The 12,262-nt window shown below is 47.0% G+C and overlaps 1 protein-coding gene and 1 long non-coding RNA gene across 2 annotated transcripts in view; one reads left to right on the forward strand and one right to left on the reverse strand.

Moving 5' to 3' along the window:
• PARN (poly(A)-specific ribonuclease) overlaps positions 1-12,217 on the forward strand; it is a 46,191-nt gene extending 33,974 nt beyond the window's left edge. Inside the window, exons 22-24 of the mRNA XM_081839754.1 lie at positions 4,369-4,561; positions 6,944-7,128; positions 11,264-12,217. Coding sequence (XP_081695880.1) covers positions 4,369-4,561; positions 6,944-7,128; positions 11,264-11,316 — 431 coding nt within the window. The 3' untranslated portion in view covers positions 11,317-12,217. The remainder of the gene's footprint in view (positions 1-4,368; positions 4,562-6,943; positions 7,129-11,263) is intronic.
• LOC309329411 lies at positions 1,433-2,400 on the reverse strand. Its single transcript, XR_014151141.1, has 2 exons — positions 2,071-2,400; positions 1,433-1,918 (listed from the first exon to the last, which is right to left on the reverse strand). It is a non-coding gene; the product is annotated as an uncharacterized lncRNA (long non-coding RNA).
• Positions 12,218-12,262: the final 45 nt, after the last annotated feature.

The following is a 12,262-nucleotide window of genomic DNA, read 5'->3' on the forward strand; positions in this document are numbered from 1 at the left end:
CTTGTGGTCCACCAAGACCCCTAGATCATTTCCACATGTGCAGGTGGTTTTTCTTGCCCGAGTGTAAAACCTTACATTTGTCCCTGTTAAAATTCAGTTTGGTAGTTTGGTGGTTGCTCCTTTTGAACGACTGAGACTGCAGGTTGTCTCCCACGCTGTTGAAATTTATGGATAGGAGGACGGTCAGGCCCATTCATTTCAGTGGGCCTGCTCTTGAGTAGGCCTAGTGTTGGATACAGCTCTTAAGCGTTAGCTGCATGGAGCTGAACATCTTGGCTCATGGAAGTGACTCTCCAGCAACAGCTCATCCACCTACAACACTTTGGGGGGGGCAGGGGGGACGGGACAGCTGTGCATCACTTTCCTCTAAGCAGTCAAACTGGAAACAGCCAAGGCGCATCAGCTGGCAGCCAAGGGGTTTTGCTGACTCACCAATGAGAGGTGGCTGGCTTTGCGCCCGAGCTTGGCAGGGAGATGAAAGGCAGCGGGTTTGCAAAGTTGCTGGGACTTGAAGGGAAGCTGCAGGATTGCGAGGGCGAAACCTCCGGGAGCGCGTGTGTGCGTGCGTGAGAGAGGGAACACCCACAGAAAGGTTTTCTCCTTCTTTGGGATGTTGCGAAAAACCAGCAAGGCAAAAGAAGGAACCGCCACCAGTCTGTAAGGAAAAGCCCCCCCACACACACAAAACAGAAGCAAAACATTGATGAGTTGTGTTTTTCCTGTCTATTTTGCCAGAAGCTTTGGAAAATGCGTCCCAACTTGTTCCCTCAGACCTCCTGCTAACCTAGGGAGGGAGGAAGTTGCTAGCCAAAAAGGTTACTAGAATTTTAAAAATTTGGACGCACACACACAGGTCAAATCAGGAGTGGGGAATGCAGCCCCAGTTGGCACAGCCAGTCCTCAGAATGTTAGGGTCGCATCTGCCAGGGCCGGCCCACCCATGAGGCAAGGCAAGGTGACCACTTCGGGCGGCAGGATACACAGGGCAGCAGATCCAAGGAGCGCATCACCCGCTGTTTCTGCCACGGTTGTGGCAGTGGCTGCAGCGCACTCCTTGGAGCCTAGATCCGCCGCCTCCATGCCTCTTCGACAGCCACCTTTTCATGAACAGGAGGTGCTGCTGGTCTCCTCCCACCCCTAGGGAAGAAATGGAGGGAGCTGCCCTCTTCGGTCTCATGGGCTCTGCGCCCACCCAGCATGATTCAGAGCAGGCCTTAGATTCCCACTTCAACCGTGTTCTGCCAAGGGCAGGGTTCTCCAGATCTGGAGCCAATTAGCACACCAGTGGATGAAGAAGAAGTAATGCTCTATTTGCGTAAGGTTAACAGATAGCAACAGGCATACAAAACGCAAATTATAGCAGGGTTCAGCAAACTTTTTCAGCAGGGGGCTGGTCCACTGACCCTCAGACCTTGTGGGGAGCCGGACTATATTGGGTTGCGGGGGAATGAACAAATTCCTATGTCCCACAAATAACCCAGAGATGCATTTTAAAGAAAAGGACACATTCTACTCATGTAAAAACACACTGTTTCCCGGACAGTCCGTGGGCCGGATTTAGAAGGCGATTGGGCCACATCCGGCCCCCAGGCCTTAGTTTGCCCACCCATGAATTATAGCATACCAGACAGAAGTCACACACAATCTCCCCTTCAGCTGCCCAGAGCTCCAGGTAGAGTAGCAAGAGACCCCGGCCGATAGTCTCACAACATCTGGTACCTCGACCTGTGAAGAAGCTCTGTGAGCCCCTTCAACCTACAGCTTTTCTAGCCAACTTTGATTGACGGCACCTAGTTAGCAGGTATCACTCATGATCAGCCCGGGACACAAGGTGCAACTCAACAGGAATGCGGAGCAGCTGAGAGTCTCCAACCCAATTCACTGCAACAGGGTATCCTCCCCACTTAGCCAATCAGCACTTAGAACCGTGTTTCCCAACCTTGGGCCTCCAGCTGTTTTTGGACTACAACTCCCATCATCCCTAGCTAGCAAGACCAGTGGTCAGGGATGATGGGAATTGTAGTTCAAAAACAGCTGGAGGCCCAAGATTGGGAAACACTGACTTAGAACAGAGGAGACCCAGGAAACACCTGACACAGGTGTGTGGAAAACAAGTTATGCCAGCGTGAATCGGCAAACTTTAAACCAGGGGTGTAAAGGGAAAGAGACATGTCATCTAACTCCTCAAAATTACAGCGGTCTTCCGCGTTTCCCCTACAAACCATTGGGTAAGGTTGATCTGATCCCACCCCCACCTTGTTCCCTGTGTTGATCTTCACTCCCCCCCACACACACCTTCTTCCCTTCTAGGGGGCGCCATTTTGTGGCTCGCCTCAGGTGCCAAAATGTGTGGGCCAGCCCCAACGTCCACATCACATGTGAGGGATAGCTCAGTCGGTTAGAGCAGTGTTTCCCAACCTTGGGCCTCCAGCTGTTTTTGAACTACAATTCCCATCATCCCTGACCACTGGTCTTGCTAGCTAGGGATGATGGGAGTTGTAGTCCAAAAACAGCTGGAGGCCCAAGGTTGGGAAACACTGGGTTAGAGCACGAGACTCTTAATCTCAGGGCTGTGGGTTCGAGTCCTGTATTGGACGAAAGATTCCTGCACGGCATTGGGTGGACTGGATGTTCCCTGGGGTCCCTCACAGCTCTACAATTCAATAATTCTAAAGCACTTGGATTCTACTTTAAAGAGTCACAGTTCCCCCGTGCCAAAGATTTATGGAAATTTTAAATGGAGGTATTGTTTTTTGTTTTGTTACTATGTTACATATTTCTGCTTTTCTATCGTAAGCCACCCTGTGGTCCTCAGATGAAGAGCGTTATAACAACAAAAACAACAATATAAATATAAATATAGTAATAGATGGTAGTTCCCAGGATTCTGGGCTGGGGAAGAAGAAGAAGCCATGAATCTTCAAAGTGGAATAAATGTGCTTTAATCATACGGCGTGGGATGTGGTATAAGTCTTAAGACATTAGCACAGCTGTTAAGAAATCATAGATTTATTGTGGAAAGGGGTGGAAAACTCTGTGCAAACTGAAAATGTGTCGTCATTAGCCAAAGATTCAAAATGCAGGAATCAATGAGGGCAACTCTGTTTCCAGGTTGGGTTGCACAAGACCTGGAGGAAAATCAAGGAAAAGGTTGCCTACAAAGAAATATTTTTAAAGGGTGTGGGTTCAGAGGGTGTTTCTCACAAACGCTCCCTGCAGATTGAGAAAAAGACTCATCGTCTTTAGGCTACAGGGCTGGGGGTTGTTCCATCTGAGCAGAACTGAATAAACCAGAGCTTTCCCAACTTTTCATGTTGGTGACGCACTTTTTAGACACACATCATTTCGCGATAATAGTAATTCAGTTTTGCTAGCAAGGTTAAACTAACCCCCTTCCAGACCCGGGAAGTGCGCAGGGAGCGTTCACACAACTACACACTTTAGCCGAAACACTAATATGTCGCAACACAGAGTTTGGTAAGCTCTGCAGTAGACTGTATAGCACGATTTGCATTGCTTTTTTGTAGTTAAGGAAAAGTAAATTCGCTTAAATAAGACCTTTCAGCCTGGCGGACCTCAGTGCTAGAAACAGCAATGAACGATCCAGGGTTGGTTATGGAATGCTGGGGGTTTGTTAGAAGACACCCTCACTAACTATACTTCCCAGCACCCTGGAGGGATGCATTTGGATCAGATCCTGAGGTTTCCCATCCCTGCTCTAGTGTGGCATTTTTATACCTGATTTTTTACTTCGTAGTGCTTCCGGCTTTTAAAAGGCTGCTTTGTTTTGCTGCTCATTTTGCTTCTTTGAATGTTGTATTTATTTATTATTTGATGCGCCTTTACAACGTCCTGTTCCGACCTCGACTTCCTTCTTTCAGTGCTTATATTTGGGAGAAGGGGCCTCTGTAGTCAGATATTCTGCAGTGTTGCCTTCCTAATGTTTCCAGAGGTGCTGTAAACCTCTTAAGAGATTTCCTCCTTTGCCCCACCCCCCCAACGCCTGTAAAATGGTATAGAAACAATCTAAATACAGTCGTACCTTGGTTGTTGAACGCCCTGGAACTTGGATGTTTTGGCTCCCGAACGCCGCAAACCCGGAAGTGATTGTTCCGGTTTGCAAACTTTTTTGGGGCCCCGAATGTCCGACGAGGGTTCCATGGCTTCTGATTGGCTGCTGGAGCTTCCTGTAGCCAATCAGAAGCCACGATTTGGTTTTCGAACATTTTGGAAGTCGAACGGACTTCCAGAACGGATTCCGTTCGACTTCCAAGGTACGGCTGTAAATAGAATGTGGCTGGCGAATAGAGGTTTCTCCTGGCTCCAGTTTGCTTCAGTGCTAACTATCTGTTCCATTGCATCCTGCAGCCGTGAACACCAGCAAGTACGCCGAAAGCTACAGAATCCAGACCTACGCAGAATACGTGGAGAAGAAGCACGAGGAGAAGAGGCAGGGCAAGAGGAAATGGACGGAAGATGGTTGGAAGGAGATAGAGGGAAAGCGGCTGAAAACACAGGCCGCTCCGTACGTGCTTCAAAACCGGTACTACAACCCAAACAGGTGAGAGGCACTTTTTTCACTGCCTGCGCCTTTAAAAGACAGGTGAGAGAGAATCACTTTTCCATGCATTTCGAAGATGCCCAGGTATTCCCATTTGTAAGACTTCACACCCGCCCTTCGGCATGGAGGGTAGGACTCGAACCCGTGGCTTTCAAGTTACAAGAAAGGAGATTCCGACTAAGCAGCAGGGAGAGCTTTCTGGCAGTAAGAGCTGTTTGATTCCCTTTGGAGGTAGCAAGCTTTACTCCTTCCTTGGAGAATTTTGAGCAGAGGTTTGGTGGCCATCTGTCATGGGCTCTCCTGCAGTTGCACTTAGATGATCCTCTATGATAAGGTCCCAGGGCAGATTACAACAATGTTATAAAAACAGATACAGCTGTTGCAGTTATAAAATGGGTCAAACCGTTTCATGTGGAACAAGAGAGGCGGGTTCCCCAAAGCAAAATGCCTAAGCTGATGTCTAGCGCTGAGGGCCTTCTGGCAGTTCCCTCGCTGCGAGAAGTGAGGTTACAGGGAACCAGGCAGAGGGCCTTCTCGGTGGTGGTGCCCTCCTATCAGATGTCAAGGAAATAAACAACTATCTGACTTTTAGAAGACAACTGAAGGCAGCCCTGTTTAGGGAAGTTTTTAATGTTTGAAGTTTTATTCTGTTTTTAATGTTCTGTTGAAAGCCGCCCAGAGTGGCTGGGGAAACCCAGCCAGATGGGCGGGGTAGAAATAAATTGTTGTTGTTGTTGTTATTGTTGCTATTGTTGTTATCATCATCATCATCACAGTGGTACCTCGGGTTACATACGCTTCAGGTTACAGACTCCGCTAACCCAGAAATATTACCTCGGGTTAAGAACTTTGCTTCAGGATGAGAACAGAAATCGTGCAGCAGCAGCAGGAGGCCCCATTAGCTAAAGTGGTGCTTCAGGTTAAGAACAGTTTCAGGTTAAGAACAGACCTCCGAAACGAATTAAGTTCTTAACCCGAGGTACCACTGTATAGCTGTCAGGGTAAAGGGGTGTGTCTTCAGCACTCAGTGGAAGATGTCCAATGAAGAGGCTCGACACACCTCTGCAGGGGCGGGGTTTCTGCAGATTAGGGGTTCCCACAGAGGAATGTTCTGTCCTGAGCTGCCACCTCCCAAAATTCCAGGGGTGTCGGAACTCCCAGGAGGTCCCCCTCTGCCAGTCTTGATACCCGAGACGGTCTGTAGGGAAGGATGCAACCTTTCAGATATCTGAGACCTGAGCCATATAAGGCTTTAAACACTTAATGTGAGCACCTTGAACTAAGCCTGTGAATGAACCAGCAACTAGCGTGGCTGTTTGGGAACAAAGGTCATGTGAACATTCTCCTATGTTATTTATTTCACAAAGCTTGACTGTAGGGAGAAAAAAACCTCAAAGCCAGTGCATTGAATTCATCCCATCTTGTTCAATTGGTAATACTGTGCAAGAATCACTGATTTTATTTTAAACATTTTCATCCCATTCTTCAGCTGAAAGGGCTCCCAGAATGGCTTAGAAATATGTCCTTACATGACACGTAAGGAAAAGGGATTTAGGGAGAAATATAAAAATCTGCTGGAAAGGAAAACAGCTATCTCCTGTCAAGGCTATTACACTTAAGATAATTAATATGGGTAGACAGTGGGTATCTAAAAGGGAATTGATGTACTTTACAGGGGGGAACCCAAACTGAAATCATTGGAAAATATAAGGAGCCGTGCTACAGATTTAAACATACGTTTAAAGAAGACTGGAAAACATCTATTGAATATATGGGAAATACCGTATTTTTTGCTCTATAAGACTCACTTTTCCTCTCCTAAAAAGTAAGGGGAAATGTGTGTGCGTCTTATGGAGCGAATGCAGGCTGCGCAGCTATCCCAGAAGCCAGAACAGCAACAGGGATTGCTGCTTTCACTGCGCAGCGATCCCTCTTGCTGTTCTGGTTTCTGAGATTCAGAATATTTTTTTTCTTGTTTTCCTCCTCCAAAAACTAGGTGCGTCTTGTGGTCTGGTGTGTCTTATAGAGCGAAAAATATGGTAATTGTGTATAGCTGAAAATGCTGGCAGCATTAAGATAAATTCAACAGTGTAAATAACTTTTGATATAATGGAATACTGAATGGTATAGTTTTTGTAAAATATGCAAGGATTTATGGTATGTAAAATGCACCACGGAAAGAGAAGAAGGGAAATAAGTCATTGATATTTTAAGGATGTAAAATGAGTATTTTAAATTGTAAAACAGAAAATTTAATAAAAATTATATATAAAGAAACAAAACAGAAGTAAGAGGGATTTGGGTGTTGGGGGAGGAGGCAGCAAAAACAAACTTCGGCATGAGAACCTGAGAATGTCCTCTTTTCTCTCTTTCCCTCCCCAGTTTTTCAGCTACCAGCACTGTGGGGAAGAGAAGCATGAGCCCCATTCAAGAGGAGAGTGGCTGTGACGACATGGAAGAGAGCGAAATGCAGGAGGATGCCCCAGACGCCTTTACGGAGCCCTTGGAAGAGGGGAAGAAAAAAGCCAAGAAGTTCAAGAAAGCCAAAAGGGAACATGCCTCAGCAGGTAGGTGGAATATGTAGGCGTGTTGATAAATCAGCAAGTCTGGTGCCACAGAGAGCTTGATTGAGCTCTGCATGGATTTAGGTTTAGTGGGTGGTGTTTGTGGGGTGAGTTTGGCTCTGCCGGTTTGGTAAGGCTGGTAACACACTGGTGCTAGAGCTGCTTCTTAGTCTGTTGCAGCATTTGACAGCTCTGCATTTGTGTCCGGCCACTACAATAAGCCAGCATCAGTAATTTAGCAAAGGCACAAGTTTGTTGTTGTTTAATCATTTAGTTGTGTCCGACTCTTCGTGACCCCCTGGACCAGAGCACGCCAGGCACTCCTGTCTTCCACTGCCTCCCCCAGTTTGGTCAAATTCATGCTGTAGCTTCGACAACACTGTCCAACCGCCTCATCCTCTGTCGTCCCCTTCTCCTTTTGCCCTCCATCTTCCCCAACATCGGGGTCTTTTCCAGGGAGTCTTCTCTTCTCATGAGATGGCCAAAGTATTGGAGCCTCAGCTTCAGCATCTGTCCTTCCAGTGAGCACTCAGGGCTGATTTCCTTCAGAATTGATAGGTTTGATCTTCTTGCAGTCCATGGGACTCTCAAGAGTCTCCTCCAGCACCATAATTCAAAAGCATCAATTCTTCGGCAATCAGCCTTCTTTATGGTCCAACTTTATTGTTAAAGTAAAGACACAAGTTACCTTTACTTAATTCTAGTGTCAGACTAGGCCAGTGTTAGTTAACACAAAACAGGGTTAGGGTACGGCAGGATTCTACTTGGCAAGGGTTCGATTTGTGGCAGCTGGGTAGCTCAGTTGATAGAGCACAAGGGTCATGAGTTTGAGCCCCAGGTTGGGCGAAAGATTCCTGCATTGCAGGGGGTTGGACTAAATGACCCTCGTGGTCCCTTCCAGCTCTCTGATTCTATGATTTTTTGAGCAGTGATGCTGGTATCTTGTGTCAGCCCTCCAGCACTTCTGCTCACAACTTAGCACTGCCGCACTGCTTCTCTCTCTTTTTTTAAACTGCATCTTAATTTATCATAGATCTCACATCATTCTTGAAGCTACTACTGAAGTTAATCAAATGCTGCGACAGAATTTAAGCTACTATAATTCTTTTTCAAATATATTTTAAAGACTTTCCATTTAGATCCAAACACCTATTTTGGTTTGTTCTTTATTTTTTCAGACAAACTGTCTAGTTCCGCATATTCAGTCAATCTTTGGATCCATTCCTGCATAGATGGAAGTTTATCAGATTTCCATATTGCAGCAGTTAGGACTCTTGCTGCCACTGTAGCGTATAAAAAGATGTCCTTTATTTTTTTAGGGAAGTTCAAATCCATAATTCCCAGAAGGTAAGCTTCTGGTTTTTTATTGGAAAAGATGTAACAGTTTTTGCAATTCTAAATTCCAAAACACCTCAATTTTCTTGCATTGCCACCACATATGGTAGAAAGTGCCTGATTTTTCTCCCCATCTCCAGGAGTCGCCTAGGACACCTTTGTGCTTCTCATTATGCACAAGGAAACTGCAAGTAAATGGGAGAATAATTCAAGCTGTCCACATGTGACTGAATAGCAGGCCTCTTTGTACCGAAGGGCTTGTAAGCGTCCCAATTATTGCACTATGCTCCATGTGAGGCTACCGTTGCACCACATCTGGAAGCTCCAGCTGCTACAAAATGCTGAAGCTAGACTATTGATAGGGACAGGATATTGCCAGCACATAACCCAGGAGTTTACAAGCTTGCCTTGAGTGTCCAGATGTTACCAGGCCAGGTTCAGTTTCCTGTATTTATTGACAAGGCCCTTAGCAACTTGGAGCCAGCCGATCCCTTATATCCCTGCCTGGTCACTAAGATATTGGGACAGTCTCTGTTGGTCATCCCCCATGGCTCAGATATGCAGCTCATATCGACTAGAAGCCATGTTTTCACCATAGTGACCCTTGCCTGACCGAGATTAGATGGGCTCTGAGCTTCAGGCACATGATGACTCCAGGTAGCGTTTGGAATTACTGTGTTATGATGAGTTTTTACGGTTTTATTCTCCGTGTGGTTTATTTTTATGTACACCGCTTTAAAAACGCTAATGACCATGTGGTTGTATTAGTGCTTGAAACTACAGCTCCTCAGTTATTTGAGCAGTCATCCCCACATACTAAGTACTTGAATGCTGTCGCAGGCTGAGAAGCAGTTCCGACACCGGTGTGTTTTCCTTCCCTCCAGGCCTGTCAAACTGGCAAACCCAGGCCTGCCTTCTTACAACCACCACCCTCCTCCTCCTTAGTCTCAGGGTTGCCTCCTGTAGGACTCTGCAGGGAGGACGATGGAGACAAAACTAGGATTCAGTGGTTCTGCCTATTGTTGGCTCTAGCGCCACCTGCTGTTGGCCTCCCTGTCTTCTGCTCTACCAGTCCCACTCAACCAGCTGCTGGGAGTTGTAGCCCAAAACACCAGGAGGGCAGCAGGTTTGAAAAGGCTGCTTTTAGTCATGGAGGCTCTGCATAGCTGCCCTGCGTGCCCCAAGTCACCCTTGACTAGAAGACTTCTTTTGACACCCAAAGGTCAGCGGCCATGACAGCCCAAGCCAACCTTGGTCCATAACCTCACGTTAAAGTTTATTTCTGTGCCGCTTTTTGGCTCAATGAGGCCCGACACCCTTCCAAATTACTGTATTTTTCGCCCTATAGGACGCACTTTTTCCCCTCAAAAAATGAAGGGGAAATGTGTGTGCGTCCTATGGGGCGAATGCAGGCTTTCGCTGAAGCCTGGAGAGCGAGAGACATCAGTGCGCACCGACCCCTCTCACTCTCCAGGCTTCGCAGACCTCTCCATAAGGAGCGGGAGCGCTACCCCTGCTTGCAGAGAGTTGCCTGCATGCCGAAGCCTGCGCCCGCTGAGATCAGCGCGTCCAGGCTTCGCGGACCTCTCCACAAGCAGCGGGAGCCAGCCCTGGGCTCCCACAGCTTGCAGAGAGCTGCCTGTTTGGGGACTGGGGTCGGGAAGCTCGGGCCTCCCCCGCCCCAGCCTGGGGGGGGGAATAATTTTTTCCCCTTTATTTCCCCCCAAAAAAACTAGGTGCGCCTTATGGGACGGTGCGTCCTATAGGGCGAAAAATACGGTACGTTGTTTGAGACTCAGCTTTATTTATTTATTGGGTCTATATACCAATTGCTTGCCAAGGCTCCCAAAGCAGCTTGCAATGTAAGCACTAAAAAAAATAGAGTGGCACCTTGGTTTTCAAACGTCTCCGTTGACAAACATTTCGGAACCTGGACGCCGTAAACCCGGAAGTAAATGCTTCCATTTTTGAACGGCTTCCGCTGAGTTTTTCTCAATTAAATTTGCAAACCGCCCTTTGCACCTTGGTTTTCAAAACATTTCAGAAATCGAGCGGTCTTCCAGAACAGAATACGTTTGAAAACCGAGGTGCCACTTAGTATTTTATAGCGCGAAGATTTGACAGAGTCTTCTGACAGTCCATGAGCTCCCTGGCCTTGGTCCTTTCTCGGGATCCCTGTACAGGCATGAGCAGAGTCTGCTCTTTCGCTTTGACACATGAGACCATAGAATTGTCGTTGGAAGGGACCACGAGGATCATCTAGTCCAGCGGTTCTCAGCCTGTGGGTCCCCAGATGTTGTTGGACTACAACTCCCATCATCCCTGAGCCAATGCAGTCTAGTGGTTAAGAGCGGTGGACTTGTAATCTGGTGAACCGGGTTCGATTCCCCGCTCCTCCACATGCAGCTGCTGGGTGACCTTGGGCCAGTCACACTTCTCTGAAGTCTCTCAGCCTCACTCACCTCACAGAGTGTTTGTTGTGGGGGAGGAAGGGAAAGGAGATTGTTAGCCGCTTCGGATATCCTTCGGGTAGTGATAAAGCGGGATATCAAATCCAAACTCTTCTCTTCTTCTCTGGTCTTGCTAGCTAGGGGTGATGGGAGTTGTAGATCAACAACATCTGGGGACCCACAGGTCGAGAAAGGCTGATGTAGTCCAACTCCCTGCAATACAGGAATCTTTTGCCGAACTCAGGACTCGAACTTGACAACCATGAGATTAAGAATCTCGTGCTCTTGCCAGCTGAGCTATCCCAGCTGTTAGGATGCTCTCCATAACCACTGCGTCATGTGCTTTCCTCCAGAAGACCTCCAGGCCCCTCCCACCCGGCTTTTTGACGTTCCAGACACGTGGTAGCATCCGGCTACGACATCAGCGCAAAGCAGACTCCCGGTTCGGAAGAATCTGCAGCCCCTCGCACCTCGGCCGGGCTGCCCTTTATTTTAAAATGAAGTGGGGGGGGGGGCGTTTATATAATATACACAAATAAAAAGCAGGATGTCTCTAGCAATCAGTTTATTTTTTTTAATTAAAAAAAACCCTACGGAACAATCATTGCTGCCGCCACTCCCCCTCCTTCGTACATGTGTGCGTGTAACACGTCGGTTTTGTTGCTTAACCTGAAATCTTACTTTTTGCTCGTCGTAAATGTTAGAAGACTGAGTGTTTGGTATTGATCACCTTTAAACGGCATGTACCCTGTGAAATTTGCAAAAAGAAGAACCTGTGTGTGTTGTAACTTTGCTCCGCTGCTCCATCGGGGGGGGGGGGGCGGTTTATACGCAAGTTGTCTTTAGTCCAGATTTTCACCTGTTGTTGCTACTTGGCCAGTAACAAAATGCTTTCAGCCACTTGACTCCCTTTCATTCCTCTCTTGCTAGGATCTGCACCCCCACCCACCCCTTTTCCTCCCCCAGCCCCTTAAATTAACATCCTTTGTCTTGTCTTTTTTTTAGGGGGGGACCCACTATTTTCCTCAACCTCACCTTTCGTTCGTGAAGTATTTGAGTGTTATATAGAGGTGGGAGGGGGGTTATCCTTTTCCGGCTCCCTTTTTCCCTTAACTTTGTAGGTTGTACAAATGGAAACCTGCGACATTAACCAGCCTTAGTTTAAAATACGAAACAAAAGATCTGCTTTGGTAGATTTCATAAACTTGGTTTGATATTTAACATTTTTGTATCATGGAAATGAGAATATGGGGGGTGGGGAATGTATTTCCATAAAGTGAAAATTAAAGATTTTTTTTTTCTTAGGACTTGGGTCTCTCTGTGTGTGCTTTTAAAAAACAATTTTGAATCAG

Source organism: Podarcis erhardii (genome assembly GCF_964252035.2).
Source record: "Podarcis erhardii genome assembly, chromosome: 14".
Lineage (NCBI taxonomy): Eukaryota > Metazoa > Chordata > Lepidosauria > Squamata > Lacertidae > Podarcis > Podarcis erhardii.